This window comes from Cryptomeria japonica, chromosome 2 (assembly GCF_030272615.1).
Source record: "Cryptomeria japonica chromosome 2, Sugi_1.0, whole genome shotgun sequence".
Classification (NCBI taxonomy): domain Eukaryota; kingdom Viridiplantae; phylum Streptophyta; class Pinopsida; order Cupressales; family Cupressaceae; genus Cryptomeria; species Cryptomeria japonica.
This window is the reverse complement of record NC_081406.1, coordinates 649,447,975-649,474,958: the sequence shown is the minus strand read 5'-3', so window position 1 is coordinate 649,474,958 and position 26,984 is coordinate 649,447,975. Positions and strand designations below refer to the sequence as shown.

The 26,984-nt window shown below is 36.6% G+C and overlaps 1 protein-coding gene across 5 annotated transcripts in view; it reads left to right on the top strand.

The window, feature by feature from the left end:
• The window catches only part of LOC131054542 (RNA polymerase sigma factor sigA), a 31,480-nt gene extending 15,065 nt beyond the window's left edge, over positions 1–16,415 (top strand). For 4 of the 5 annotated variants that reach the window (XM_057989089.2, XM_057989093.2, XM_057989076.2 and 1 more), the window contains exons 5-10: positions 15,118–15,246; positions 15,376–15,429; positions 15,525–15,599; positions 15,764–15,826; positions 15,954–16,066; positions 16,149–16,415. In XM_057989089.2, the coding sequence (XP_057845072.2) occupies positions 15,118–15,246; positions 15,376–15,429; positions 15,525–15,599; positions 15,764–15,826; positions 15,954–16,066; positions 16,149–16,248 (534 nt within the window). In that variant the 3' untranslated portion in view covers positions 16,249–16,415. The remainder of the gene's footprint in view (positions 1–15,117; positions 15,247–15,375; positions 15,430–15,524; positions 15,600–15,763; positions 15,827–15,953; positions 16,067–16,148) is intronic. The other variant, XM_057989083.2, reaches the window with a different exon arrangement.
• Positions 16,416–26,984: the final 10,569 nt, after the last annotated feature.

The following is a 26,984-nucleotide window of genomic DNA, read 5'->3' as shown; positions in this document are numbered from 1 at the left end:
GAGCATCATACAACATATGTTGTAGACTACCATACCCATGAAGGAGACAAACCTCCTTCAAACTATGCCACATTGAGATTGATGATAACCAAACTTAAAAACAAGAAGGTCCAAGTAAAAATACAATAGTAGAGACACCACCCAAGGGTGAACAAGTCATTGATCCAATGCTGTTGACTGTGAACAACGAGAAGAAGCTGACTATCGTCCAAATTGAAATCATGGGGAATAATGTAATAAACACTATTGTAGATGGAGGCTCAAGAGTATTGCACAATGGTACATGGAAGTTCTTAGGGAAACCAGCCTTCTGGCCGCCAATATTTCACTTAGTAAGCATTGACTAGCATGGTATCAAGCCATTAGTAATACTGATTGTGCAGAAGGTGATAATCGGGACACAACAATTTCTATTAAACTCTATGGTCTTCCTATTGCAAAGGAAAGTGTACAATGCCTTTCTTAAGAGAGGGTGGTTGATTGTGAATCTGTGATGAAGGCATATCATAACTGAAAGCGAAACACAATCTTCATAGAGAACAACAAGAGAAAGTACATTGTTGACTTGAGGAATCAAGTGGGGAGCGAAGAAATGGCATCTTCTGACTTGGAGTTTGAAGGAGGTGAATCTAGAACAGAAGAAGAAAGCAAATTTATGGAATTGAACGATGAAGGTATCCTAGACCTCCAAAATTGCTTGGAAAATAAACAAGCTCTCTTCATTGGCTTTTCCATTGGTAAATGGAATATTATGAAGTGTTCCAACTCGATTGCAACATGCTGCAGATCAAGAAGGTCGAAGAAGACAACAAAGCCACAACTTGTTGGACACTTCCTCAAGAGTACGAAGAATACAAAGAGGGAATAGCAAGGCTAAATGACACACCTACCATATTTTGAGCGGGACAAAGTGATTAATTACAAGTAGCCAAAAATGTAGATGGTGAACTTGGGAGATGAAGGCAACCCGTGGACAACAATGGTCAGTGAGGATTGGGATCCAGTGTTGAAAGCGGCAACATTCAGAATTTTCATGGAGTAGGACACATTTGCCTGGGTATACAAAGACCTTAAGGGGATACTGTCATAATTATGTGTACATCAAACCCCCTTGTAACAAGAGCACAACCTATATGAAAGAGATCCTATAGAATGAAAAAAAAATGTTACCAAAAGTCCGAGAGATAGAGAAATTGCTTAAAGTAGGCACCATCTTCAAGGTTGAGACTAGAAAATGGGTCTATTCAATAGCCATCTCCCTAAAGAAAGAGTCAAAGAAAATTCAAATGTGTGGACTTCTAAAGTCTAGATTTTGTAACTATCAAGGATCCATACCCAATTCCCTTCATGGACTCAATTCTCAAAGAGGTCGTTGTTTGCCCTCTCGGGTAAACGGTTAAATGCAGAAAGTAAATGTACAGAACATAATGGAAATATATTAAATAACCAGCCTCTATATTAATTCCACAGTCCATGTACAATAAGTGCTTATAACATTACATCTGACACGACTAACATGATCATACTTCGAAGAAAAGGTACACAATATATAATACCCGAAGGGGTGCGACACAACCGTCGCGACTCCAACTACCTACCCGTCGGCTAACTAACTGACCGCCGTAACTCATTATTACCGACGACAACATAAACATAATATGACAACATAACATAATGATTATTCCCGTCAACAGTCGTGGGTCATGAGATCTACTCATTCATGGATGGGTTCTTTGGGTATAATCAAATAAGCATAGCCGAGGAGGATAAGTTAAAGACTACATCTGTCATAGAGGATGAGGTGTATGCATATAACTGAATGTCATTCGGTCTGTGCAACACTCCAACAACTTCTCTAATATTGATCTTCAATTTAGGTATCATTAGATTAGAGTGAGGAAAGAGGATATACATAAGACAAATTTCAGATGCCACTATGGACACTAAGAATTTCTGGTCATGTCCTCCAAATTGATGAATTCTCCTGCCACTTTCCAATCTTGCATGAACCATTTATTCAATAGGCAACTGCAAAAGTCTGTGCTTGTGTTCTTTGGTGACACCTTGATTTACAACAAAAATTGGGAAGACCAACTTCAGCACATTGACGAGGTATTGAATATTATTGAGGGTTAGTCTTTATTTGCGAAGGCATCCAAGTGTGAATTTGGGATGACAAAGGTACTATACTTGGGTCATGTAATTGATGTTGATGGAGTTAAGGTGGATTAGGAAAAGATTTAGGCTATTCTTGATTGGCCCCTACCAAAGAATGTCACATTTGAGAAGTTTCCTTGGATTGTGCAGTTATTATAGGGGGCTCATGAAGGGTTTCTCGCAACTCATTGCACCTCTCACAATCTTGACGAAAAAGGGATCATTCTATTGGTCAACTTCAACACAACAAGTGTTTGACCGTCTTAATGAGGTAATGAGCATTTGCCTTGTTTTGGTTCTTCTTGATTTCTCTCAACCCTTTGTTCTTGAGTGTGAGGGTTTAGGAGAAGGAATTGGAATTGTGCTTATAAAGAATAAGCAACCCTAGATAGCATATGAGAGTAGGAAACTCATGGATGTTGAGAGACTTATTTCTACCTTTGATAAGGAAATGCTTGCAATCATGCACAGCTTGGACAAATTCAAATAATACTTAGGTGGTGGGAAGTTTGTGGTGAGGATCGATCACAACAATTTGAAATACTTCCTTGGGCAATGGACATTTACTATAAGGACAGAATCTATTTGGTGCTTCAATAAAAAATGAAGGAAAAGATTCTCAAGGATGACACTCCCCTAGCAGGCCACCGAGAATACTTCAAAACTTAAGAGGCAAGTGAGAGAGAGGTTTTCTTAGAACAGGTTAAGGGATGATGTTCTCAAGCACATAAGGGCGTGTTATTTGTCAGTAGGATAAATCTAAACATACTCTTCCAACATATTTATTGCAACTCCTACTTATTCTTGATAAAAGATGGGAGAGTATATCAATGGATTTCATCACAAGACTCCTTGAGGTACAGAAAAGAGATTGCATTTATGTGGTGGTGCATAGATTTACTAAGTATGTGCACTTCTTTGCCATACAATCAGAATATAAGGCACCGCAACTAGCAGATTTGTTCTTTAGAGAGGTATTTAAGATCCATGAATTGCCTAGAAACATTTTCAGTGATTGGGACAACAAATTTCTCACCGTGTTTGGAAAGAGCTCTTCAAATTAGTGGCCACATAGAAATAGTAAACAAGTGGGTTGAAGGGTACTTGTGGAATTATGTAGCTGGTCATCAAAAGGCTTGGGTCAAATGTTTTTTTAGGTGAGCATTGCTATAACACCACTTATCACATCTACATTGGCATGACACTCTTCAGGTATTTATACAAATATGATGCCACCTCTTTTATAGACTTAGTTATTGCAAGTAGTAGATCACCACAACTAGAGATTGGATGCAGGAGCATCAAAACATTACGAAGGCTCTAAAAGAGAACATTTAGCAAGTGCAAAATCAACAAAAGTTGTATGCACATTGGTACAGGATTGAGATTTCCTTTGAGGTTTGAGATATGGTATACCTTTAGTTGCATCCTTATAGATAGTACTCACTCAAGAGGAGTGGCGTGGAAAAATCGAAGCCCAAGTTTTATGGCCCTTATAGCATTATACAAAGGATTGGGGAGGTTGCCTATAAGATGGAGTTTCAAGAGCATAGAAAAATTCACAATGTGTTCCATGTTTCTTGCCTTAAAAAGGCACTAGGGGAACACATTACACCCTCTACAACTTAGATATTCGAGGAGGCATTATTAGCCTATTTTATTCTTGTAGGATAATTTGGAGAATTAAGAAGGGAATATTGTAATTAATTAAACTACATTTTCTTAACTTGTGAGCAATTTATATTTATTTATTTTAAATAAAGTGTTCTTTAAGTCAAAAGCCAAAAATAAAATAAGTCACTTTATGTGGGCCAAAAGATTATTATTTTAATCAAGGTGGATTTAAAATTATTACTTGTCAAAAGTTATTAGGGAAGTTATAAAAGAGGAATGAACTCATTTTGTTATCTTAGACATTTTATTTCTCTCATTAAAAAGTTTGGACTACGAATTAAAATTCAAACCCTAGGACAAAAACCCTAGAGGTATTTCGCTTCGAAGATTAAAGATTTCATCTTGGTCAAATCTATGGTGCATTTACATAGGATTCACAATTGTGCTTAAACAAAGAACCCTTTTGTTTGCAGTTGTCAGCTTCAAATTTCTAGGTACAAATTTGTTTAAATTTGGCCAGCAACTAATAAATTTGTAATTGTGATGTGTGTGAATAGTGGAAAAGGGAGAGATTGCCAGTGTTGTGGATGTTGTGAAAACAAGAAACATAAAAGAATACAAATATTTTGGAGTTGTCGGCTTCAATTTTCTAGGTACAAATTTGTTTAGATTTGCAGGCAAATAATAAATTTGTAATTGTGATGTGTGTGAATAGTGGAAAAAGCATAGATTGTTTGCAAATTATAAATTATTCTAGAGATTTTTTGCAGTTGTTGGCTTCAGTTTTCCAGGTACAAATTTGTTTAGATTTGCAGGCAAATTATAAATTTGTAATTGTGATGTGTGTGGATAGTGGAAAAAGCAAAGATTGCCAATGTTGTGGGTGTTGTGAAAACAAGAAATAGAAAAAAATACAAATATTTTATATTTGTCGAGTTCCATCCTAGCCGTACACATACTACATTCCAAGCTGCAAGGAAGGGATCGATTGCTAGTATGAAAATTTAATAGCCAAGTTCTATGCCATATGGCCTTGGAGGGTCCTACCAAGCCTAGCGCAGCCTTATGATAATTCCTATTGCTGCCTCCTTTAAGGAAGTCACAACTCTATTGGGAGTGTTGTACCATAAAAAGAAGCAATTGTACAATATTGAGGAGAGCCAAATGAAATCTCTGCTAGTTTGTTGACTATTCTATGATCCAGGCCAGCATTTTTGGTATTTAAATATTAGTTCTGATTGATTCCAATCTGTTGTACAAAATTTTCTGAAAATAAACTTTTGTAATAGCATTATTCTAAGTTGCAAAATCTTTTTGCTATAACATTTTGCAACAAATTTTTGTATAACAATATTTGGGAATTAGTAATTCGATGCTATAATGATTATTTGTAATGTTGCTCCAAGAGCAAATTAAAAACAAACTCAGAACAACTAAATGCAAACTGTTTGACAAAAAGCCTGCAATTGAAAAGTTATGAAGATTGCAAAAAATTGGTTTAAAAAATTGGTTCAGCTTATTGGAGAGGGTTGGGGAAGTTGCCTGTGAGATGGACCTACCAAAGCACATAAAAATTAAAAGTCACAATGTATTCCATGCTTTTTTTCTTAAAAAGGCATGGGGCAGCACATTACACCCTCTGCAAAGTTATCGCCACCAAGGATCATCAATACCATCAAAGGCATGCATATCAATGAGCGAGTAGCAAGTGAAGTTAGGCTTAATTTTTTAAGAGTTCAAGCTAACCATACACTACAATTTATAATCAACAAATTGTAAATGATATGAACATAAGAGTTTCACCATAAATCATCCACAATGACTTCCATTTAACTAAAATACTTAAGCAAAATCTACGTTTGACTTGAGAAGATACAAAACCATGCAAATACTCCAAGATAGCATATAAAATCACCAAGCTTCAATGCCTTATATTAATTTGGCAGCACTATAGCAACAATTCTTCAAAATCTCTCATAAGGTACAAATGAAATGAGCTAGCTTATATAGAGCTCTTATTACAAATGAAGGGCCAAGATTGATCCAAAATCAATGGCCAAGACCAAACCACCTAAGCCCTAATTAGAGTTTATAGAAAAATCATTAAATACTATGCAATGAAAATAAAATATCCTCCTCATCACAAACCACGAGGAGCGAGAACCAATGAGAAAATTAGATGACACCTAATCATCTAACAAACTATCTTCTAGGATCCGGTTTCCCTTGTCTCTTTACTTGGTTCCATATGCAATGAATCTAGTCATGATCAATTCAAGCTCATCCATGGCAACACTTGGCAAGGCATCAAGCTGCAATTCGATCACATCCAACTCATCAGTGCATGCTTCAAAAGTATTCTCCCACTTCGCCTACCTCCTCTAAAGATGATTCATTAAGATCATGAATGAAAGGATTTCATTCAACTAGCTCTCCCGGATAGACTCCAACCCCTGAAAATAGATGGCTTTCACTTTCTCTTTCAATTCTTCCAAATTCAAACCATCGTCTTCACTCATTTCTTGGCCCAATAGTTCCTCTAAAGACGCAAGGATCTTTGATTGTATCCCCTTGATGGATCCTTCTATCTTTTCACATTCTCCTTTCACTCTATCAAGTGTTGCCTTTGACATCATTAAGGAACTATACCAATGGTGGAAATCATAGATATTTCCTTCCTCAATTACACCTTCTTGTATCAATGTTTGCATAGGAATTCCCTTCAAAACCCCGAGACAAGGAATTGTCATGTCTTGCTCCATCAGAAAGTCTTTCCACTGATTTTCCACACTTTGGATTCTCCCTTTGAACAATGCTATCTCATCATACATCTGTACAAACCCTTGTAGAAACTCTTCCGCTTGCCTTGAGATGTTTTCTATCCACTTTCTCATTTCTTGATTTGAATTTCTCATGGCTTCAAGGCTCTCGAATGACTCTTGGGGAATGGACATAGGTGGGACAAATGTTTCCACTTGTCTCACCGATTTCATTAACCGTTGTATGAATTCCTTCAATCTCATACGTTTTGCTTCCAAATTATCTTTCTTTTCTTTTGTTCTGTTAAGTCTTCGCTGGATTGTCATGATGATATCATTCAACTCTTGGAATTCCTGCTCCTTCGTTGTTGGTCCAAGATCAAGTGTTCTAATCTCGTAATCCATTGGAGTGATTTCCTCTCGTGGTTTATCAACCATGGGGACCGTCACTTGTAAAGTGCGCGATCCTAAACTATCTCTTGATATGTGAGAGAACTTCTTTTCATTCTTTTGTTCTTTAACTTTATCAATTCTTGCAAAGAAATTATCTTTGTCCTTGATGGGTTGGACTTCTTGAACTACCTTCTTACTCATTCTCTTTTCCAACCAATCAGGCGTTGTAGATAACTCCATTCGGTCTTCTAGCTGGCTACCCTCATTGATTCCTCTCAAGGCCAAAATGATGACTTTATCTTGTTCTTCACTTGTATTTAGGCTAGGATTCTCCAAATCTTCTATTATGACTATTTCTTCTACCTCAAGATGATTCTCAATTGGTGATATCTGATCTTGAGAGGGTGCTTGTTTTCCTATTCCACGTTCTACTCCCAAGTTGTTCTCTTCTTTGGAAGTTTGATTCATTTCCAACCCCCTAACTGATGAAATACTCGTAATTGATTGAGCAGTGCTTGTCCTTGATTTCTTACATTGAAACTCTGCACTAGCAACTTCCTTTGTCATATTCCTCCCATCTTGAGGACTCTTAGCTATAATCTTTCTTTTCTTGGAGACTTGATCCTCTCCCTTGCTATTTCTTTGTTCATTACTTTTCATTGCCTCATCTTCTTCAGAGGAAGAATCTTATTCATCTATCTTGCCATAAGTAAGCGATACCCCTTGATTTCTTAATTTGTTGATTTGCTAATCAATCCACCACCTTGAATTATCTAGTACATCCTTCATCAATGTGTTTATATCCGTAAGCTCGGGTTGTGACCAGCTTGGTGCTAAGATATGCTTGTCTTTTTCTTGCTCATATTGGGGTAATAAATGTTCTCCATTATCCTTTACTTGATTGAGAACTGGAAAAATATTGCATCTTTTGATGAAGTCAACTAACATCGTGGACCACATCTTCCTAGTTGCTAATTCATCTGTGAGGTTTGCCTAGTAATCCTCTATTTCAATTCTATGTTTGTATCTTTTCCCCTCCATTGTATGCATCTTGTAATGAGGATCAAAGAATGATCTCTGCTTGTATATGTCGAGTTGATAGAATTGCAACTTCGTATTAGTTGTCTTGGCAGCTTGAGCTGAATAACATGTCTCCACCATCTTGCCAATTGAAATAGGAAATGATACCCCAAGCCTATGCTCCTCTTTTTGAATGAAATCAAACTTAGATAGTTTTCTTGCTACCTCAAGTAGCACCATCTTATCGGTTTTGCGCGATCATCGAAAGGGAATCGGGTTAATATTCCCGAACCGGGACGTGGCGGCGGACGGCAACGTTAGGAAATCCGGAGACGTCGGCGGGGGCCCGGGAAGAGTTATCTTTTCTTTTTAACAGCCTGCCCACCCTGAAATTGGTTCAACCGGAGATAGGGTCCAGCGGCTGGAAGAGCACTGCACGTCCCGCGGTATCGTGGAAGCCCGTACGGATGGTATGAGCTCCCTTGGAATCTAATGTATGTGAAAGTGGGAAATTGGATGAACCATGAACCATACTTCTCCACCAATACCATAGCTCCCTTTGACAATCTCTTGTGCATTCCTCCTTGTAGTAAACGAGTGAGATACATTGAAAATGCATCGTTGACTCTTCTATAGTGCTCCTTTTGATGCAGTTGCAATTGGGGATAGCAATCATATACCTTGAGTTGACCTCTCTTAATTCCTACTTCACCCTTGCATATTAATCCCTTATACCTTATGTGCTTGGCCAATGCGTATACGACATAAGAACTCATGCATAATGTTCTTGTCCTTTCCAAGTCCCTCAACTGTATATGTAGGTTGTTGCTAATCAGCTTGGCCCAGTTTATCATCTTCAAACCTAGAGAAACCTCCTCTACATAACAGAACATCCACGTTTCAAACATTGCTCCTTGTGGACTCCCCATGATTTTGTTTAGCATGAATACCATATCATTGTACTCTTCCTTGAAATCAATGCACATGACCCTCTTTGGTAGCTTGGATTGTGGTCTCTTTGGTCTCCTCATCTAATCCGAAGTAATGACGCCAATACACCTTCTAGATGCCTTCTCAAAAAATGCTGATGATTCTTACTTAGTCATGCTCACCATCCCATCATAATGAGGAATACCAATTGCCTCTCTAATTGCTTCTTTCGAGAGGAATGCAAGAACTATTCCATTAGCTGCCACTATTGTCCTTGCTTGGGAATCATAATGCCTTGCGCACTCAACCATCAACTCATGCATTGAACTGCTGGTGGAAAATTGGCGGATTGGTAAATTCCATTCTTGACCATGTTGTTTGCTAAGGTGGATGCCATTTGATCTTGGGTGCCGAACATCCTCCTTTTGAGCTTGACTAGATCCAATCGTTCCAAGTTGGTATCCCCAACTTTCCTCCATCTTGATGAAATTTGAGACTTCGGGAAGAAACATCTAAGCGTGGTCTTCATTTGATCTTTCCTTGCACCTCTTCCTAACATGTTCCTATACGAAGCTCAAAGTCAAAATATCGATTTGGAAATGAATAATGCTTAATAAAATGCTTCCAAATTATCCATTCTAGAATTGTTTAAGTTCTGATTTTGCTCACAAATTTTGAATTTAACTCTTAAAAACCAGAATGAATATTTGAATAACAATCCTAGGAAAAAATAATGCATTATGATCTTGTAAAATTTGCCAAAAAACTCCTCACAAATTAAGCATTCCATACTCGACAAAGTTCTGATCCTAAATCAGAGTGCTCGAATTATGCCTCTTAAATTCGATTGTCCTTCCTCAGCACAAAAAAACAATTAGGATTTGATCTATGATTAGCCTCCTCTTCTTCCTCTTTCCAGCGATTTTCCTTCCACTTTAGCCTATCAAAGCTTGATCACAATAATTTGCTTGAATTTCAAATTCCCTAATTTGCTGGTTAAGTGCGAACTTGGGGAACATTTTCCTAAATGCAAATCTGATTGCTCCCTCCTTGGTACAATTTAGAATGCTTCTCCCTTAGTGCAATTTTTTCTTGAGCAGATCGAATTTGTTTGTGAAAGATGGAGGAACCCTTGCTAAATCTGATTTGAAAATTTCTGATTAAATGCTCATGGAATATTGTCAAAGGCTTGTCATGAAACTTCTGTACTTTCTGATTGTGGTTTCTTTTTTTTATTCTGGTGTATGGGATGATAATATGCATTCATTGAACTCAAATGGACATATATCAAAGTCTGAAACTAAACGAGAATGCAAAGAAACACCTACCACTAACATTTCAATGACAATGAGTGACTGAAATTGCATGAAATATGCATCTACAGCTGATAGACATTTCTACGAACATTTGGCATGCACTCTAAGAGAATACTCAGAGTATATTGACCGAAAAAGCACCTACAGCTGCTAGTCATTTAGTCAAACATTTTCAATGCAATCTAATTATGCAATAAGATCATCTACAGCAAGAGGCATTATGACAAACAATTGTCATGCAATGTAACAACTGAAGCAATGACTAAGTTTATCGAGATGCAACCTTATAACTTCTTCATTATTTACTGAAATGAAAATCTGATTATAATGACGATATCATTGGCCAAGACTCTTGGATACAACATGAAAATGCAAACTGAATTTTTTGAAGATTAATGGCAGCTAACTACCACTGATTGGAATGCTCTGAAAATGAATATGAAATGCAAGGAAAACCTGGAATAAGCTGAAGGGAACCGTTGAAGACATAACACTCTAAACAGCTCTTAATGCCTTCCAATCATCACCTACAGCAGCCACCCCTGTTTCTGATTTTTGCACAAGAAAGAAGGGTTTGATTACCCTTATAGCTGTATCGAGTTCTTCTTCAGCACTTCGCCATCATTTTGGACTGTGCTGGGGCTTCATGACCTGCGATTTTCTTATGAATCCACCAATCTTGAAGGAATGGGTTTTTGAACAACCTTCACTAATTCCATGGGTTTTCGTCCTTAGAATATCCAATTTCCTGCAATAATGGAGGAATAGTTTCAATATCCAATTCTCATAATATCCCTCAAATGAAAGGATAGCCTTGCTTATATAGCTTCTTAAGTTGGTGAATGCTTGTACTTTTAGCAATGTGGTATAAAACTTTTTTACTTTTAATTCCTCCTTATGAAGTAGCTTCTCAAACAAGCTGGAGAGCTTTATGAATTAAAGTGACTTTGTATTGTCAATTTATAAAGTCACTTTATGAAAATGACTTAAATACATTTTAACCCCCCCTTTAAGTCATCATATCATAAAGTCATTTAATCTATAATGGCCCCATTCTTAATGACAATTTATAAAGTTAAATAATAACTTTATAATATAATCATTAACAAATAATATCATTAAATGCCATTATAATTTTAATATCTCATTGATTACTCATTATAACCTGGAGGACAACCATTGTTCCCACTACGCATCCAACTGCCTTACTAAAAATAGTAAGGGTCCCTCTCTATCAACCACTGATTTACCATAAATAGTAAATCCCTCATTATTTGATCAAACTAGTTGTGCAAGGGATCGACATTGCAATCATAGCCTATCCAGGTGCCCTACTATAAATAGAAACCATGACTTTTCTGAAAAAGTCGCTTACTATAAATAGTAAGTGTGCCAAACTGAACCAAACGAAGAGCAATCTTGAACACTTTTGACCTCCGGAATGGGAATAAGCCTCCTGCATTGCCAACTCGGACCCTCTAACCGTTAGTCTTAGCCTACAAGGGCCAATAATAGGCTAATCCAATCATAAACCATCTCATTCCAGAAAGGGGACATTACAAAAGATAAGTGCATTCCCTCCTTGATTTTATATGCCTTGTTCCCATGAATCACACCCCTTCAATCATCCTTGTAGCTGACTTGCTTCAAAAAAAATGTTTGATTTTGCAAATACAAATTCGCCATCTCCCTCATTAAGTCGGCATTGTTCAAAATCATTTTCTATTTGTTCAAGAAAAATCGCCTCCCTTTTCATGCTTGCTTAGTCGGCTTCTTCCCCATGCGATTTGTAATTAAATGATTGCATAATATGGTGCGCTAAAATCCTCCACTTTTTCCAGCCTTAGCATTAGCTTCAACTTCCTTGTTTTTAAAGGTTAATTTGCTTCTATGTTTGTGAAGGTTGATGAACTTCCTTATTTGTAGAGGTTGATTTGCACCCTCCCACGTTTGTGGAGGTTAGCTTGCACAAGGGGGTCTCACATGTTTTAAGAGTTTGAAATTTGTTTCCTTGTTTGGGGAGGTAAATCCGCACCCCCTTCCTTGTTTCTGGAGGTTAATTTGCACCTCCTTTTTTAACACTTAGCCGCTTAATCAAGCCTTGATTTTTGAGGAAAATTTCTTGATAGGAGAGGTCTAATCTAGCTCAATTTTTGAGGAATAATTCTCAATATTTTCACCCAAATTTAATTGCCCCTTAAAATTGCTAAGACTCAAAGTGCTCAAAATGATGAAGGCTCAAATTTCACTCCGAAAAAATCATTCAAGGCATGCTAAATTTTCCTTGTTTTACAAGGTAATTCGTCCAATTCTATTGCTTTAGAATTTCACTCTCTTCTAATTATGAAAGTTAAAATGCACAAGAGAGATTTCATTTCCTTAATTTATAAGGAAGATTTTATTTCGTCAAAAATTGACTCTTCAAATTTCGCTCAAGAGTGGAGAATCGATCTTTATAAGGAAATTCCCAAATTCATTTCTCACTTATCTCTTTCCTGACAACCTTCGACTTGACGAAAAATTTGACAACTCTAGCAAAACGATTGATAATATTGACAACATTTTACAAAATTGTCACTATAATGTGTTTGATTCTACCTTGCAATCTTGACAACCCTTCACCTCAGCTAGCTCAACGTGCAAATTTCCGAAAACGAAATGCTTAGGAGATGATTGGAAAATTACTGTTGAACTAACCAAACCCTAGAACAACAAAACGCCTAAGCAAGAAAAAAGGGGGGTCCCCATTTGCAATGGTGTTATGTGTGAAAAAAGGTCACAATAGATCCCACGAAGGAGAAGAGAGGAGAGAGCCATTGGCAGAGGAGGATGGCATGTGGTAGATGCCAATCCATGAGAGGAGCAAAGAGTGGTAAGCAAAGTTGCGGGAGGAGTGTGATAGTTGTTCTGGCAAAATACTAGAAGAAGAGGAAAAAGAAATAGTTCCATGTGCAATTGTCACAACAATGGAGTTCGTTGTAGATTGCTCGCAATCTCAAAGAGTGATTGTATCACTCAACTCCACTTTTGTGAGCCTATGCCCACCAACTTTCTACCAAGTGCGTCTAATGCAGGAGCATCCTATCTACCTATTTCAGAATGGGAGCATCAAAACAAGGTATGGAGTGCCACGTGGGTCTTCTGACTATTCAACTTCCATTTTGAAATGGTTTGCAACTTTAATGCAATAAGAGTGGGGCATCGATGGTAGAGGAATTAGCTGAGAAGATGGAAGAATGATTGTTACAACGTGGACGAAGAACAATTATAGAATATTGGAATATGCATTGATTAAAATAGGGAGCATTTTTTTTAAATGAGAGAGATTAGAAAGGAACTGCAAAGTGGTATAGTGCAGTAGGAGATGAAATGCACAGAAGAAAAAAAAGACAAGTGTAAGCTATGTCAGAATATGGAACGGTAAAAGACATCAAATGTTATAATTGCAGATGATAAAATGCAAAGAAAAAAGGGGAGAGTGGGACTGTGTGTGGAGGTGACCCCAAGAGGGGCATATTGGCTACACTAAAGGCATAAAGAGAGCAATCAAGAATTAAGGGAAAGATCAACCCAAGTTGTAGAGAGATTGGGTTTGACAAAGAAAAGGTGTGGAGGCTGCGACCAAGGATTGGCCCAAATAAGGAGTAAGAGGCTGTGTGTTAAGAGGGAAGGAAGGAGGTGAGTGTGGATTGGACACATAGATGGAGGGTGCCTGAGGGAATGTAAAAGAATCTTGCGCAAGGGAGTGTGGTTACAGAGCAGTGAGTGAGAAGCGACCAAGAGGAGAATTGGTCAAGAGAGAAGCGACCCGAGAAGGGCATGGTGTGTGGACATCAATCCATCTGAGGCTGTGTAGAGGAAGGGAAGAAAGGGTGGTAGCTCGACCGGGAAATTGAGAGGCAAGAGCCGTATGAAGAAAGAGCGACCTGCATAGAAGGTATAAAGAAAACAATGCAGGTAACTATAGAGTGTGAGCAAGGTGTATGGGCATGAAGAAGGGTAAGTTTGACTTGCATAGAGTGTGGGAAAATTGTGCAACAGAGAGACAATGTCTTAGAGAGTTTAGGCAGAGAAGGGCGTAGAATAGAGCGATTATATAGCAGAAAATTGGCAGTGTAAGAGGCCCATATATTTGTTGGAGAATTAAAGAATGTATTCAATTGGAATGTAGTTACTTCCTAAACTGCAAAATTTGTATTGATTTTAAAAACAGAGGAGTCTCTGCCATTTCTTGTATTGGTGTTGTTAAATTTGAAATTGAAGGTAGGTGTGCCCCATTGCATAACATATATATCGTATCTGTTTGCTTTAGTATTTTTGGTACATGTCATTCACCTGGTGCACCATGTTATATGATGTAACTTTGCTTGGAGAGATATATTTTTTCTTATTTTGTGCTCTATAAATAGCATAATGTGTGTATGCTAGTGGGTAGGGAGAAACTTTTTATGTTTTTTACCTTTTGTTTTCTGCATCACAGTTGTATATTTAATGTGGCCAGTCAGCTTATCATAATTTAGCCCTTCATTATGCAGATCTTAGAACCTTTTATAAATTTCAGTTTTGCACTTCAGATTCAGAGTACAGAATTAAGTATTAACCCTACTTAATAAATATTGTCGTCCACCAATAAGACTTAAAGAGTTGTAGAATGGCAATGGGACCAACCAAGTACATAAGAATACAAGTACCAATTTGAAGCATAAAAACATTAGACTTGAACTATGCAAATGTTATTGGTTGTCAGGAATTAATGACAGTATGGACTGCTGGTCGTTGCAAATCTTGCATTGTAGCCTTATGCCGGATGAAGAATTTACCCTTTCTAAGCTATTTTTTTTCAGTTCATCAATCGTGCATTCGATTCCTTTTGGGTTTTATAGATAGTATCCGTGCCAGATGCTCAACAATTGCTATTCTTTTTATAGGGTATCACAAGAGCATTGGTTGACTATAAAAGAACAGTAAGAATACCTAATCATGTGCATGAGAGATTGGCTTTAATTAGGAAAGCCAAGTTAACTCTTCAGGAGAATGGTGTCACTTCATCAGTTAAGGTGAGTATCTATCATTTAGAGGATTTATAAATGTCAGAGCATTATGTAGACTTTCTTCTTTCAATTGAACTTTAAAATTCAAGCCCTTTTACAAATTGGCTGATGAGAATTCCTTGAATCAACTCCCAGAATATTGCAGCAACCTTAAACATGTCAGAGAAAAAGGTGAAAAATGCTACACAGGTATGGAGATTGATTTCCCTAATTATTTTTGTCTCCCTAGCTGATCTTTGTGTTCTAAAAATCTGTAGATTAATAAAACATTTGTCAAAATGCAGGCAATCAAGAGGGTATATTCTTTTGATAAAGAATATTGTGTATTCGAAAATAATAAAGCTCAAACTTTTCACAGTGTAAGAATGTGTAACCTCTCACAAAAGTTGTCTATTTATTTATTTAATATTTTCAATCAAGTAATTGAAACTCGGTAATGTTGCTCCATTTAATGCTATTGAAGTCACTACTATGAATTCTTACTTATTACATCACATTCGTATTAACCTCCTTTGGTATGCAGAGAATTGCAGATCCAAATTCTGAAAATTATCCATGGTTAATGGTAGATGGGTTTTCTTTAAAAGTAAGTTTTCTGAAGTTCCTAAAACATCTTCTGAAGAAGATTCCGTGAATTTATTTTTGATAGACAAGAAATTATTTGAGTAGTGTGGTTATTTATGGCGAATTCTAATCATGTTCATTTCATGCAGGAAGATGTGCATAAACTAATTAATTCAACATTAACAAATAGAGAGCAAGTAATAATTAAGCTATATTTTGGTTTAGACACACAGAGACATACATGGGAAGATGTTAGTAAGAGGTAAGTACAATAAATGAGTACAGAACAGTAAATAATTATGTCAATGCATTTCTACATGGTATTGACTGTGATACGCTTTTAGACTTGGATTGTCCAGAGAGAGGGTGAGACAGATTGGGCGTATATCATTGGGAAAGCTGAAGCAGGCAACTAGACGTCACAAGCTGCAACCACCATTTTAATCCAGAGTTAGCTGATGGTGACCAACAGTAGCGGCAATTCTAGATTTTACTTTACAAACATTGTTGCTTACATTCACATATCTATGTGCAGATTGTATATTTCCTGTAATCTAGTTTGTGTAACGAGAGATGTAGATAAATAAAATGCCCATATATTTTAAGCCAAATCTTAAGATTAGGTTGTATCTGCCTTCAGCGAATCCCTTCATTTAATTTGCAGTTGTGTGTGAGCATTTCTCTTGCTTATACTTAAAGGTCAAAATAGCCACGATGTATCTTAATTAAGGTCAAAGGTGGTAAAAATAATATTTCCAGGCTAACTGAATAAAATACCTATTTTGGGCTGCCTTAAAATTTAAAATGCAGGTATTTGAGAACAGAAATATCTAAGAATGAGTTTTTTATTTCCCACTATCTTCAAGCAGGCAAATAGAAGTATCAGGTCAGCTGTATTTACCCTCAAGGAACATTTGTTTGTGAGAGGATTATTTCCTTCACTGCCCAAAAAAATTCAATATAAAATAGTTTGGATTGATTCTCCATAACTTGTGCAGTTTGTATATGATAATCTTAAACTTTTACTTTAAAAATCAATATAAAAGAATAAGAATGAAACCAATTACAGACCTTGAGCTCTCAATCCAACCCAAGGAAGAAAATACATAAAATCTAAAATCTTATTAGGTTGCAGATTGCCAACAGCATTTGAGATCTATTGTATGGGAAAAAGCAGTCCCATGAATCAACTTTGAAGTTATGCTCCCGTAACTTGAAAAAATTCAAAGCAAGGTAGCTTTCAAGAAAAAAGGATGCAGATCCTATAGCGGTTATCTAGAGTAATTCTCCCCTACAGGTAATGGTTTCTCTGCACCAAAAATCACTAATGCTCTCCTACAGAGACTGCACATCATGGATAGTACACTAAGATTCTCACATTGTTCTCAAAACAAGCGTCCAACTTATATTTTCTATAACAAAATTACAATAACAACATAGCATGTCAATAGGAAGATCCTTATTCATCAAAGTGACTTCCTTCATTTTATATGAAAGCAACAAGCAGGATGCATCACCATTCAGCCCTCTTTCTATCTGTCAGGATATACATTTTTTCCCTCTAAAAAGTTATGAATGATTTTGCTGATTTAGACCGATTAGTCTATGGGACCAAGGATTCACATCCTTAAACTATCTGCATATAAAAAAATGAGCATCTAAACTGTAACGGGACTTATCCACAGGGATCCTCTTGAGGTCTACATATTCTGTTTCAAGTGCGGACTAAAATATATAAGCATAAAACACTCCCCCGTTGCCCTTTCTTTTTCAGCAATCTTTTTAAAATCAGCTATTTAAAAGAATGCACCCATACAACCCATCAAATCAGACTCATGAAAGATCCAAGATTTCTATCTCCTAAACTGTATCTTGATTACATTCCATTCTCTCACAAAGTGCTGCTTAAAAATAATTTATAGCAGCACACATGATGGCATCTAAATTTGTAATTAAACAAAAAGGACAATTTAGAATCTTCTCTTATTAATAGGGATTGGAATTTCAACTGTGGATAGGTGGGTTTGAAATTATGCATCCACTACTTAATGAAATCTGTGCACAAGGCTGCTCATATTTCCTTCCCCTCTTGTTTTATATTTACCCCAAATTTTACCTTCACAAAATATATTCACGCATAAATACATATATCCATGATTCATGTAATTGCTCTATTGTGCTCTCATGTAACTGCAATAAAATCAAAATCTGATGAGGGTAAAAATTCATGTCCCTCCCCAAACTGAGATTGCGAAGAAGCTTTGAATTGAATGCAATCCATCCAACCCCTCCAAACAAATTGCATTGGATATACACTGAAGTTAAAATCATTTATCCCTATATTGGGAAAGCAATTTAAGGCAATAGAAAATAGATGGCATTGTTGAAAATGGTGTCAAAGATTCTTCCCCTTGCAAAATGACAAGGCCACATACAAGTATAAACTACATATAGAATAGAGGAATGATTTATGAATAATTTGTTTTTGTTTTTAACTTTTATATGGTAAAACAAAAAAATGTGACAGAAGTAGAAAAAATAAATATGGTGGGATTGCTAGTTCCATAAAGGCTTCTAAAAATTGAGCAATGGTTGGCAATCCGATACCTTTGGGTTGATAACTCTAGTTTTTAATCAACAGTGGGTTCCTAAGTTAGCTCTATTTGTTCAACTTTTAGCTTACTCTAACCTATTGTTCTATCAATTTGCACTAGTATGAATATTTATATAAAAAACATAAATTAAACATACAAATAGAGCACAAAACATACAAGAAATGCATAACATTAAAGTTCCTCAGGGAAAAACCTAATTGGGTGAAAAACTCTAGGAAGGGTATGCAATTAACATCTAATAACTAATCTCAATACTCTTACGTAGAGGTTTGATGTTGATAATAGCCAAATTGGACTTGCTTGAACAATGATATAGTTTCCTACACCTCCACTTTGCTTTTGTGCTATATAAAATTTCATACTTCTCTCTTTGTCACCTTCAAACTAGTTGTAATGTCACCAATTTAGGAACAAAAAGGTATATGTTGGCAGAGACATTGTTCTGGTGAAGATTGATGCATGAGAAATGTTTAGGAGTTGCCATTGATGACAACTCAGTTTAGAAATCATATCCGGTGCATGGAGATTTGATAAACCGGAAGTCATATTATCATGAGGCATAAGTCTGGAAGGTGGAATATAGTAACTGGTAGAGTATGAGTGCAATGATGCATAACTTTGGTTGCGGTGATAAAGATAGATGATTCATGGTTCGAGGCAGATTATTCTGTAATCTTGATATTCGGTGTTGATTCATGAGCGAGATTGAAGGTCTAGTATCTAGTAATTCAGGAAGAACAGAGCTATTTTGATGTAATGTGTGATCCATAATCCTTGGTATGATTTCGGTGATTGGTTTAGTGTTAGAGGAGATTTGACCGACTTATGTGAAACTTGTTATCATCTTGTTTGGGTCCGCATATGGATTTGTGGACAGATTGAGCCGACTCATTGGTTACATGTTTCATGTTGTGTTATGTGGTTTTTAGAAGCCGCCATGGAAATTGATTTGTTTTGTTGGTGCAGATTTATAAGATCAATTTGGTTGAGCATTTTGGATGATGAGATGAGTGCGAGTGTCTGTATAAGAAAATGTGCGAAGTTTGGTGAATGTGATTGGAGGTTTTAGTGCTCTGGTATATGATAGAGCAACAGAACAGAGTAGAGAGACAAAACAGTTGCAGAAGTCAATATGAACCTAACCAGAACTGTTTTTTGGCATATGTAGATGCTATACTTCAGTTCATTCATTATTGTAATCATTTATATTCATTTGTAAGGCAACGAGCTTTCCTCCGAGTTGTAGCCCTCTTTTGTATTTAAGCAATGAGCTCTAGGCAGTGTGCCTGAATGCAAGTGCATTCCCCTTATGTAATATTATCATACCTTTGGCCATAGTATAATAATATTGTAGGTTCAAATCCCACCGTGGTTTTTCCCTTTCCGAGTTTCCACGTAAAAATTCTAGTGTTATGGTTTTGTGGTTGATTGGTTTATGTTTCTGCACTTTACTTTCATTCTTATGCATTTGATGGTTTAAGAATCAGTTTAATAAGTTTGTAAATTGTAGAACATTGATTCACCCTGCCCCTCCTCCCCCCTCTCAGTGTTCATTGATTCCAACAGTATACGTCTTACATGAAGACGGAAGCCAAGGAAGAATATCCATGTCATCTAGAAAGCAACAATTGAGGATAGTAAACAACGATATCAAGGAGTAATGGATGGAGGGTTTTCAGATCGAGATAGAGGATTCTTTAAAGGAACCTTACTAGAATCAAGTTATCAATGGCATGAGGAAAGTAGTCTTAGATCAGAAGGAGCCCATTCTTTTGTATGTAGAATGCGCAAATTGAAATACTATTACTTTGTATACTTTTAAGGATCATGTAATGACCCCGTCATACAATGGTTAGCCATGATCGTGGAAGGAGGAACTAGACAAATTGATTAGCAAAGGCTATAAAAACATAAGATTTAACTACTCTCATTATCATAGAATAAGGAAGATTCGATTAAGGGTTAAGCAATCCATAATCAACTGATTAGTCAAATACCATTAACAAGTGAACAATGATTAATAACTTGCATTCGTGGAAAAAAGTGTGATTTAGAAATAAAATGATTAGGAAGGGATGCAAATATTTATGGTCACACCTCCCCATCGCATACTAAAGGGACTTTCACAACACTCCAAACATGCATCAGATTTTGTCTTAATTTGTTATTTGTAGCCATTACATGATCTGCTTATTCGAGCAAAAGTCTTTGGCATATTCAGGTTGCATAGTTTGAAGGTATCATTCAAACACAACACTACATACTATTATTGCTATCAACAGGAGGTCATTGCATAATCACAATGATAATTAGGAAGAGCATAAATCTCTATATATTTGTTGATTGGAATATCATAACCTTGCATAATCCTTCAAGATTAAATCAGAGACAACAATGACTTACATCCAATCCACCAAGTCACTATTTGCAGACTATATAATATTTATAGTCTCACATATTATCATATATTTATGAATTGATATTGAAAAAGTTGAGAAAATACAACTTCAGAGATCCCAAAAACACCTGCAAGCAAAATACTTGTCACAAGAGAAGAATGGAGGCAAAAAACAACAATGGCTCTGAAGAAGAAGATTATCATTCAGGGAGAGAATCAATTAAATGAACAAGTACAATACAATCCTTATAAAAGGATTTTAGCAACCCTAAAGAAACCCTAAAAGAATAATGTGTATTTAATAATTAGAATAATTATTAAATAGCTACCATATTATTCAATGCCTAAGTTTAGCTTAAGCATAGAGGATAGTAGACTAATAATTAAATAAATAATTATTAGCTAATACATGATAACTCTAACACCCCCCCTTAAGATGAACTTAGGGAGTAGCTAAAAAACTAAATGCATGAAAGCAAAATGCAACTACATGGAGAAGGGAAATTTGGGTCCCGACAACAAGGCCTGATGAGGTACCCAATCACAACAAAATCTCTATGAACTAGAGAAATAGAGAAAAGCACGTGGAAAAAAACTCTACTCCAAAAAGAGATGGAAAAAGCAAGTGAAGGACTGAAGAAGCCTCCAAACAAGAATGTTCCAAAAAGATAGGAACAAGAGAAGATCAGAAGAATCACTGAAGCATGAAGAACCTGCAAACACTGTCGAAGAATAATTGTCGATCTGAAGAACCTCCACTGAAAGATAAGATGATCAGGTAGAGAAGACTATAATCTGCATGAGTGCCCTCAAATTACACTACTTGAATCAGATGGAAAACAAAGGCAAACAAATGAACTCAAAGATACAGATGGCATAAAATACCAAAGCCTGAAGAGTTGATCCAACGAACCAAGGAAGCATTAGAACAACAGGAGAAACCCCCCATAATGTGGACAAGGGTGAGGGACAGGTTCACTGAAAAGGACGGCCAACAAGAACTGCATGACGAAGAACCAGGAACGTCAAAGGTGCAGAGAAAGTACATAGTGTCATGGAAGGAACACTCACTTGACACACATCATGAGGCTAATGTTGAGGAAGGAACACTCACGTGACAAAGGTATATGACAAACAAGGCAAACATTAACCCCCCCATGGCACTTTATAATGTAGTGCATGTGCAATAAGGCACAAGATGTGCAAGATTCCAAGTATACAATGCATAGTGGCACTTTATTTCAGTGCGTTTGCAAAAAAAGAAATGCTTACAAAATAATATCCAAATATCAAAAGAGACATAAGGCTGTAAATACAAAAAGAACAACTAAAGACGAGACATCCTACTCAAAGAAAGAGATCCCAGGACCTGAAACATCCAAGGTATTCACCAGAGTGCTGAAAAACAAAAAACTGAATAAAATGTACCTGGAGTAGAATCTAAAAATAAAACTCATGATTGGAAAGTACGCAGAACAAGCTTTCCAATGATATAAAGTTTTCGAAAAACAGAGTTCGGATGCTCACGTTATGTCTCTTGGAGTGCGAAAAATAACCTTTGATTTTGACAGAAAAAAACACCATAAATTTTTTTTTAAAAAATCCAAACCTCTAGATCTGGATAGAGCTCGGAAAGAGCTTTCCGATGATATAAGGTTTGTCGAAAAACGCCTTCGTGAGCCCAAGATACGACCAAAAGAAGAAAACAAAACCCCTCTTTTAGGACATAAAGAAGGTGACGAAAATTTTCTGATGCATTTGCAGGTACAACCATACGGATTTTTGTGCATCGTAAAGCATGCCAATGAAAAAACATGGCCCAGATGCCCTTGTCACCGAAATAGGTCGAATTATATATCAAAATGAGTGGAAACGACCTTCGGAAGCCAACGGTGATGTCTTTTTTTGGCCCAAACTGCTCTAAAAAAAATTTAATGATTTTTGCGACAAATTTCTCGAAATTCATGCAAAAAAAGTCCAGAACCCAATTTTTTTGAAATTTGACAAATTTATATGGAAATGGAGGGGTGGGCATTCTGAGCTCAACAGTGAGGTCCGTTTGAGCCCAAAATGATCAAAAACAAAATATCTACCCCAGATCCAATAAAAAGCTCTGAAAAAAATGAAACCCTAACCTCCAAAAATCTTCTGAAAAATTCAAGAACAAGTAGCAATAGATGTAGGCTTTGATACCATGAAGAAGTTGAGAAAATACAATTTCAGAGATCCCAAGAACACCTGCAAGGAAAATACCTGTCACAAGAGAAGAATGGAGGCAAAAAACAATAATGGCTCTAAAGAAGAAGATTACCATTCAGAGAGGGAATCAATTAAATGAACAAGTACAATACAATCCTTATAAAAGGATTTTAGAAACCCTAAAGAAACCCTAAAGGGATAATGTGTATTTAATAATTAAAACCCACCATATTATTAAATTCCTAAGTTTAGCTTAAGCGTAGAGGATAATCTAGACTAATAATTAAATAAATAATTATTAGCTAATACATGATAACTCTAACAGATATATTATCATTCTACTAAGTATTTGTTATCAGCATTATAATACTCAATAGGAGTTAGAGTTCTTTATTAAGAAGAAGTCTCTTACAATTGACATGAAATAAACTATCACCCTTATTCAAAGAATACACATAAGAGGACATTACACTAGTATGGGAGCTTACATGAGCTAACCAATCCTTCTCACAATTCCTCTACTATCTAAAATTTCTCTTGACCTACCCCTAGTAATAGAAGATGGACAGTTGCTTGACATGGCAATGGTCAACCTTTTAACTCCTCCAATTCCAATTGAATGGTTCTTAATGATAATTATTTCACCACCATTTTCCCACACAGGTCACACAAGTAATCAAATTGCACAATGAACAAATCACAACAACTTCCTAGTATAAAAGGAAGAGAAAATAATTGTGAAAAGGGAAAACAAACCACAACCCAAGAACCCTACGGATTGCTAGTTTGGAGGTAAGTTAATTGCCAAAGGGAAAAACAAATTTTGATGACTCCATGGTGAAAGAATAGTTTGACAGTGATGCCACATAGTCACTACCCTAATTGATGTTGCCCACAAATGAAGATATAATTTAGCCAAGTCAAAGTCACATTGTCACTTCAATAATAGATGCAACCATCCCTTTGTATATTTCTATCTTAAATGACACCCTTGTTGTTGCTATATGCTTCAAGCGACTTGCAACAAATGTGGATATGGATAATTTACTTCATATGCACCATGATGATGTTATGGACTACTACCATGATGCCTACATAGTAGTGTTACTTGGAAACACGTTTCCGGCCTTAAGGAACCCAATTCAGAAACGAAAACCGTTTTGGGGACTTGGGGATGACCGAAAATGTTTCCAAGCCATCCTCGATCCTCAAAAGAATTTGGGAACCTGCAATGTCCCCTTCTCCTTAGTCCACAGACATTCACGGGATTGGCCTATCATTTGACCTTCGTAGGCCAAGGAGATTGATTAGGGGGTCAATTTGGCAATGATTTGTGGCTTCAAATTTTGTGTCTACTTGACTTTGGTGAAATGAGATTACACATATGTTGAGACATGTGCACTTTAATTATAATGTAATAATATTCTAAAGTGCAATTAAATTAAGTAAAATGTGTAATAAAATAATGAAGTGTAATAAAAGGATATGAGAAGAATCTTCTAGAAGGAACCAATTGATTGGAGGAGAAAATAATAAATAGAGGAGATTGGTTCATTGTTCATCATCAGTTGTTTGGATATCTTCTCTTGTGTCGATTTATGGAGCCAATAATCATTTGGGAATGAAAACTCCCTATGATTTGCATAACTGAGGAGGTGAAAGGTCTCCCGAGGGGTTGTAGCTGAGAGTGGGAGATAAATCAGTCTTCCATATTGTGCTTAAGGAGTTTTATGACATTTTCATGGTAGTTGGATTCATGGTGTATTCAACTTGTCAAACTGGACGTCCTTGTTGGACATTGTTGCTGCTAGGATATGTTGGTGTCATTGATGTCAACATATTCATGTGATTTATTGCTCTGGTGGTTGCAAATTGGTTTATTGGGATCATGGTTTGGTGTATGGAGTATTTTTAGTATCATTATATCTTTATGTATTGGTTTTGGTGATCCGGGAAGCTTAATTGATCATATCATATGATCCGGTTTGCAGTTTGTTTTTCTGATCAGTGCTTTGCAGAGTTCAGTATTTCCTCCGGTATATTCCAGTGTGATCAGATCTTGAGCTAATATTTTGGGAGATTTTTTGGGATGCTCTTATGTATCTTTATTTTAGATGGTTCGTGATTTCATGCTCCGCAAGTTATCTTTCTTCGTGACAGTTGTTGTTGTTTGAGTACTCTCGAGTTTCAGATGTTGATCGATGAAGATTTGATAAGTGGTGTTGGTGTAGCTCTTATTGATGACTCTAACATGCTTGCTGGTGTTTCCTAATTGTGTCCTATTTGTTTTGATGATCCACATTGATCGTTGTGCAAGTTCTTGGTGATTTTGTTGAACCGGTGATGTTCTTCGTGTTATGCGATATTCCTGGTGGTGTAGCGTGTTGCGGTTGATCTTGGCATGATTTCCAGTGGTGTTGCGTATTTGGAGATTTGGTTTAGGTCTATGTTATGTCATGTATATCATTATATTGGTTCAATGGTCGATCTTTGTATCGTATGATGTAATTGTGTAATTAGGTGTTGAGGGTTTAGCCGACCTTATTGTCAAGGTTGATGAATTGTATAAATAGGTGATATAGTCATGTAATTTAGGGATAGAGGCTGTGTCTGCATTATCAGAGAGTGGTGTATGTGCGAACAAGTGAATTTATCTTTTGGTGTGGTGTATTGAGTTGAGGTGTTACAAAGCAGACAAATGTGCTTAACTAGAACCGTCATCAGGCATTTGTAGATGTTATTATTGTAGTTCATTCCTTCCGAATTGTAGTTTGAATCTTGTTGTAAGTCAGTGAGACTTCCCTAAGGGTTGCAACCTTCTGGGGTATTGTATCTTGAGTTGTAAGCTCTAAGCAGTGTGCCTGAATGCTGGTGCATTCCCCATTGTAACTATTTTCACATACTACTGCAGAGTATCATCTTATTGTGGGTAGGTTCCCACCGTGCTTTTTCACTTAACCGGGTTTTCTACGTCAAAATCTTGGTGTTGTGTATTGTGCTATCAATTTGCTTATCTTTGTTGTTGCTGCAATTTATCAGAATTGTATTTGTGGTTGAGTTTGTTGATTCGATGAAAACTGATTCACCCTCCCCCCCTCTCAGTTTTCCTTCATTTTTGTTGCCAACAATTGGTATCAGAGCTAGATCTTTCAGAAGAAGCTTAACCGCTTGAGGAGATCTAGGATGGAAACTAGAGGTGTTATATTTAAGAAGGAGAGTTTGAGATTTGATGGAAGTAACTATGCTATATGGAAGAACCAGATGGAGGTGCACTTGAGATGTCTTGGAGAAGATTACTGGAAGATTACAAATAATGCCTATTCTATTCCTTCAAACGGACCAGTTACTGTCGATGAGATCAAGGAAGCTTAAAATAACATTAGAGCTAAGGAAGCATTGTTGAGCACCTTGACTGATTCAGAGATGACTATTGTAATGGGTTTTTAGACTGCACATGAGATATGGGAGAAGCTTGAGACCTTGTATAAAAGAGATAAACAAGTAAAAGTTTCTTAGTTGCAGAGTTTGAAAGGGAAGTATGAGATGCTAAAGATGGGAGATGATGAGAACATAAATCCCTTTATGGCTAAGGTGAATGAACTTGTCCTAGGTATCACATGTGCCGGTGGAACCCTTGAAGAAGATGAAATTGTTGATAAGGTGTTGAGATCATTGCCTCCTACTTATAAACATAAGGTAGCTGCTATTGATGAGATCTAGAGTGTGACTACTGTGATAAGAGATATGTTTGTTGGAAAGATTGATGTATTTGAACTAAGCGAATTTGATGAATCACATGGAAAATTTGAGACAATATTTAGAGAATCTGTATCCGAAAAGAAGAAATATGATCCTGATGAATGTAGAACATCTAGATATGAAAGAGAGAGAAGAGAGATGGAAGAGAAAGAAAGAGAATTGGATGAGGTTGAAGCATTGATTGCTCAAATATTACCTAAGGGAGCTAG